This window comes from Branchiostoma floridae, chromosome 14 (assembly GCF_000003815.2).
Source record: "Branchiostoma floridae strain S238N-H82 chromosome 14, Bfl_VNyyK, whole genome shotgun sequence".
Taxonomy (NCBI): domain Eukaryota; kingdom Metazoa; phylum Chordata; class Leptocardii; order Amphioxiformes; family Branchiostomatidae; genus Branchiostoma; species Branchiostoma floridae.
The window spans coordinates 16,504,535-16,510,687 of NC_049992.1; the positions used below are offsets into that span (position 1 = coordinate 16,504,535).

The 6,153-nt window shown below is 45.2% G+C and overlaps 2 protein-coding genes across 2 annotated transcripts in view; both read left to right on the top strand.

Annotated features, from left to right (window-relative positions):
• LOC118430633 (forkhead box protein E4-like) overlaps window positions 1–1,566 on the top strand; it is a 49,340-nt gene extending 47,774 nt beyond the window's left edge. The window contains exons 2-3 of the mRNA XM_035841616.1: window positions 256–551; window positions 807–1,566. Of these exons, the coding sequence (XP_035697509.1) occupies window positions 256–551; window positions 807–1,171 (661 nt within the window). The 3' untranslated portion in view covers window positions 1,172–1,566. The remainder of the gene's footprint in view (window positions 1–255; window positions 552–806) is intronic.
• A 2,643-nt stretch (window positions 1,567–4,209) lies between these two features.
• On the top strand, window positions 4,210–6,131 carry LOC118430632 (forkhead box protein E4-like). The gene is made up of 3 exons (XM_035841615.1): window positions 4,210–4,799; window positions 5,054–5,349; window positions 5,566–6,131. The coding sequence occupies exons 1-3, from the start codon at window positions 4,273–4,275 to the stop codon at window positions 5,943–5,945; spliced, it is 1,203 nt and encodes a 400-aa protein (XP_035697508.1). The 5' UTR covers window positions 4,210–4,272; the 3' UTR covers window positions 5,946–6,131.
• The last annotated feature ends 22 nt before the right edge of the window (window positions 6,132–6,153 follow it).

The window sequence follows — 6,153 nt, forward strand, 5'->3', positions numbered from 1 at the left end:
TCAGGAGAAGGAGCAGGTTAGAAAAATTGTTTGAAATGCTATCTACATTGTGTTTGTCCTTGAAAAACTAGGACTAGGATTTAGAAACCACCTGCGTCTGTGTTTTTGTTCTGTTTGGAGTCAATCTATAGAACAACGGGCTTGTCGTATATGTGTTGTAAATACAGTATGTGTTATTTGTGGCGGATGCATTATTTTGTTTTAATAGACATTGATACTAAAATGCAATGTTTGTTTGTTTGTTTGTTTATCCAGGTATAAGAGATCGCACCAGACCAACAACAACCTCCTGCCCGCCAGCTACCCGCCCCAGGTCCCCGTGCCGTCCTACCCACCGCCGCCCTACCCCAACATGGCCCCCGTCACCGGCACCACCCCGCTCTTCCTCTCCACGTCCTACCCACAGACGACCTCGGCCCAGCCCTCGGCACACCTCGGCACGTCGTACCGAGGGTCTCCGTCCAGTACCGGCGTGATGTCGGCCAGTCCGGACAGCTCATCCACAGACGGCAGCGTGAGCGGAGGGTCGTCACCGGGCGGACAGACGTTAGGTGAGAACACACACTTTTTACTACTTAAAAACATAACTATTGCTCTTCTTTATCTCAATGTGTGATCTGTGATCTTTCTATTTTGACTGCCATATCATTTTGTCCTATTATTCGATCATGATCCTAAAAACTATATTGTCCCTACACAGTTGTCTCTGTAAATATAGTAGTGCTAGTTTCTGAAAAATGTATACTACAGTGTTTTGTAAGCATTACCGACTACAGTGTCTAAATGTGTTCTTTCTCCATCTTCAGGATTGTCTCCGGTTGACAGCAAAGCCTTCCAGCAAGGACTCCTCCCCACTGCGCCACCTAGCGGCTTCACCAACACAACGGCCGCCGTGACGTCATACTCCGCCACGTCCAACCCCAACCCCGCCGCTCTCTACCAGAGGTCGACCCCGCAGACACATCCGCTCACCAACAACTCGTCCTACGGGCCGCCTCGCAGCGTGTACCGACCGTCTCCCTACACAGCCGCCGGTGCCGGGAACAGCTACCAGCAGACGGGGATGTATAACGGCTACTCCACGCCTCAGGGAAACAACGGCTACTACAACATGAACTCTTTGTCTCACTTCCACGGTGGTAACATGGAGATGTATGCAAACTGTTTGTAAGATTATCATTTTGACACATTGCACTATAAGATACAGAGACAGGTCATAGACTTGAGTATTGAGTAAACTACGATTGCTTGAAGATGAGTGGATCTTTTCTGCCAACTTTGTAAATCTCCCGGTCCTAGTTACACTGCAGTGATTCTCGTGATATGGTACATTGTATGCAGTATCTATTTTTCGATGGTTGTTCTGCTTATGTTAGCAATCTGTACCGGATTCCTTTGTCCTAGACGCCATTTGTAAATGTTCTGTAAAATATGATGTAAATGAGAAAATGTTTATATATATATATATATTTGTCATTGAAAACGTTTGCAACCTTGGTTTTCATTCCTGGACACATGTTTAAGGACTTGACGATGAATCCTTATGTCTGATATCCTTCTTGTATGGCTGTGAATAAAAAAACTCGAACAACGAACTTTGACGTCTTGTTTGTGTTATTACACTGATCACTTTTATGTGGAAATGCCTTTTCATGCGTCTATTAAGTCTATTAAGCGTATTGTGCATTAAATAAGTAAGAAAGTAAGTAAGATTGGTTTATTGAGTGCCACCTTAGAATACACAAAGCTTAGCAGTCAACCATGATTGTCTGAATTGTTTATGTTGAGAAAATTCTCTAAATAACAAGTTTATAGATTATATAAATTCCTAGCCTAGACATTCGGCCATTCGACGCCACATAAACAGTCTACATTATTATCGGCCGAATACGACCACGCAGCAGAAAGAAATGACAGAGTCCATAACGAGATATCAGCACCAAGGACAGGCCCACGTTGCTCCGTTTGGCACATACAGGCGCTCACATGGTTTTGTTGAACTTTTCCGTTTCTTCCACTTATGTGATAGGCAAGAGAAGCTTAATCGGGTGGTCTCTATATAATTTAAGGAGGCCATCGTCTACACATTTCAAAATTGAAACAAACATGTGCAAAAATATGTCTAATTTCTTCTTATCCAAAACGTACGTGAGGAGAAAGGCTACATGACATGATAAACTATAAGTCCATTACAATTTCATTAGGTTGGTAGAATATGAAATTACCAGAATTGCACAACCGGCTCCCTGGTGTCGAAGATTATGTTGCACCAATAATGAATGAATTAATGAATGAAGACCTTTATTGCACATTTTTGCCCCACTGGGCTGAGTACAGGTCACATGGTAAGAATCACATATATGCAAAAATGGAAACAATCATACACATCTATATATGCAGAAGTGCGTCTAATCTATTCTAGGACATTCGACTTCCTCTCGCTTCTTGGTAATTGCATAAATGTAGCTAGCTGTATGGTTGGTTAGAGTTGGTTTATGAAAAGCTGTCAAAAATTTCTCTTTACTATTCAAGTATCTAAAGTGGGGATATTTACTTAACACATTGTCAAATAAAACGCTCCTATCGCAATCAAACGCATGACAATCCATAGTAAAATGTACTTCATCTTCTACTTTGCCTAAACTACAACATTGTCATATTCTTTGCTCTAGAGGAGTGTGGTTATAATGAAAACTCCTCGATATTGCACCGAAATATCCTTTGGAAATTAGATCAACCAATAAAAACAGACAAAACAACAATTGCGTTTGTTCAAAGCTTTCTTGTCTCACAAAATCGGATTGACATTTGGGCATAAGCTCCTGATAGTATACGAGACTCTACATAACATACTACCAATACACATGAAGGAACTCTTTGTGACTTGCCGTGACAACTCAAACAAAAGTATCAGGCAATCCTCAACTCTCAAGCCGATTGTACCTCGAATAAGCAAGGAATATGTAAGAAGATTGCTGGCTGGCATGTCCGGCTACCTAGAGTACCCGGAAACCGCACGTAGTGCCCCATGTTTGAGGACTTTCAGTCATATGAATTTAGTATGATGGCAGCTTTGAGTTGGAATTGACAGCTAAGGTTGATTTGCGGACCGGACTACCACGTCGATTTTGAAATTTAATTTACTATGACGTAGATTTATTATGATTGTGAAGTACTCAGTGTTCAGTGTTTACTTACCTTGTACTAATTAATCAATCTATTTATTTTTCCCGTGAATCCCCCTCCCCCCCCCCATCCCAGTGGTCCTTTGGGAAGAACGGCTAAGGCCGACAGGACCCGACAGGACTATCAAGGTTACTAGAAGGTTACTGGTTGATTGATTAATTGATTGATTGATGTGCAGCCCTTCAGAAAGGGACACTCCGATATTTCTACAGGTAAAATGCAAAGAAACCCATTTGTGAAATGTCTGGAATATTTCATTTATCTTAAATGGTTGCATTCTTGGAAACAAAACTATCTTGTTTATGTTGTTAAACGATTTATGTTGTTAAACGAAGCATATGGCGTTCAAACCCCTTTGCGAGCCTTTTATGATTTCACCATTTCCGTAATGACCAAAATTCGGCAATTTTGCGGTCATCTTCACCACTTATCTCGTGACGACCGGACGAGGTACTGCAGATTCGGTACATATTTCGGGCTGGTAAAAATGTGAAATAAACCAAGAAATTCGGCTTCTAGCCAAAAAGCACTTCCCCAAACAGGTTCATATGGCATCACATATATATAGACTAACTTTAAAGCTTTTTAAGCTTTAAGTCTTTTTAGAAAGACGAATTAACACAAAAGGATATATATCTATAACCGAGACAAAAACCCCAATGGAAGCGCCGCCTGTGTTCAAATTTACATCGGCATGCTATTATTTGACGTAAGGCCACGTTGATTTGATTATATGGATGCCATTCTCTTAGAACCCCAAAACTGATATGAGCTAATAAACAAAAGGTTGGCCGCGTGTGAATAGAATCCAGACAGGTGAATCACTTCCGACAATAACTACAACAACAAACCCTTTACCTGCCCGACCAAGCTGTAAAAGATGCGCTCCGATTGTTTACACGTTCATTTATTACCTGTATTGTTTGTTTCTTTATGTCGGCATGTCACAATAAGAACAATGGACGTAGGGAAGTCTTTGGTGCGCACTTTAAAAACGCCACGCGCTAAATTCAAACCACAGTTCGCTACTGACTCTTGGCAACCGTTGAACACGAGCACGTTCTCTCTCTACGATTTACTATCAGCATGACTGGAGAAAGCATCTCGGCACAGATGAGCGGATCGCCGGACGACAACCTGCCCCTGCACCGCTACGACACCGAGGGCATGCCGCAGGACAACCCGCCTCAGACCGGCAGCTTCCCGCCTGCAGACCACAGCGGGCTCGGCACCACGTCTCCCTCGGACAAGGCCCAGCCCGACACCGAGAAGAACACCGAGTCGGCCAGCGCCAACCGTCGGCGCAGGAAGCAGAGACCTGCCGGAAAGCCTCCCTACAGCTACGTGGCCCTCATCACCATGGCCATCGTCAACTCTCCCGAGCGAAAAACCACCTTGGCGGGCATCTACAAGTTCATCATGGACCACTTCCCCTACTACCGGGAGGCCGACAAGAAGTGGCAGAACTCCATCCGCCACAACCTGACGCTGAACGACTGTTTCGTCAAGCTGGCCCGCCATCCCAACCGTCCCGGCAAGGGCAGTCTGTGGGCGCTAGATCCCGGGGCAGAGGGCATGTTCGACAACGGCTCCTACCTCAGGAGAAGGAGCAGGTTAGAAACATTTTTTAGAATGCTATCTACATTGTATTTGTCCTTGAAAAACTAGGACTAGGATTTAGAAACCACCCTGTGCTTCTGCGTCTGTGTTTTACTCTGTTTGGGTTCAAGCCATAGAACAACGGTCTTGTTGCATGTGTGCTGTATATATTGTAAAAAAAACGTGTTATTTGTGGCGGTTGCATTATTTTGTCTTAATAGACAGTGATACTAAAATGCAATGTTTGTTTGTTTGTTTGTTTATCCAGGTACAGGAGATCGCACCAGACCAACAACAACCTCCTGCCCGCCAGCTACCCGCCCCAGGTCCCCGTGCCGTCCTACCCACCGCCGCCCTACCCCAACATGGCCCCCGTCACCGGCACCACCCCGCTCTTTCTCTCCACGCCCTACCCACAGACGACCTCGGCCCAGCCCTCGGCGCACCTCGGCACGTCGTACCGAGGGTCTCCGTCCAGTACCGGCGTGATGTCGGCCAGTCCGGACAGCTCGTCCACAGACGGCAGCGTGAGCGGAGGGTCGTCACCGGGCGGACAGACGTTAGGTGAGAACACACACTTTTTACTGCTTAAAAACATAACTATTGCTCTTCTTTATCTCTTCTATATCATTTTTGTCCTATTATTCGATCATGATCTATATTGTCCCTACACAGTTGTCTCTGTAAATATAGTAGTGCTAGTTTCTGAAAAATGTATACAGTGTTGTGTAAGCATTACCGACTACAATGTCTAAATGTGTTTTCCTCTTTCTCCTTCAGGTTTGTCTCCAGTTGACAGCAAAGCCTTCCAGCAAGGACTCCTCCCCACTGCGCCACCTAGCGGCTACAACAGCAGACCGACCCCCTTCACCAGCACAGCGGCCGCCGTGACGTCATACTCCGCCACGTCCAACGCCAACCCCGCCGCTCTCTACCAGAGGTCGCAGACACAGCCGCTCACCAACAACTCGTCCTACGGGCCGCCTCACAGCGTGTACCGACCGTCTCCCTACACAGCCGCCGGTGCCGGGAACAGCTACCCGCAGACGGGGATGTACAACGGCTACTCCGCGCCTCAGGGAAACAACGGCTACTACAACATGAACTCTTTGTCTCACTTCCACGGTGGTAACATGGAGATGTACGCCAACTGTCTGTAAAATTGCACTGTAAGATAAGTCATAGAGTGTGTCTAGAGGCTTGAAGATACCAACTGTGTAAATCTCCCACTACTAGGAGTATGTCTTCTTGCACTGCAGTGATTCCCATGATACCGTACAGCGATATGCGGTATTTATATGCAGTATTTATTTTCCAGTGGTTAACCACTGTTAGCAATAAGTACGTGAACTCTTTTGTCTTAAACGC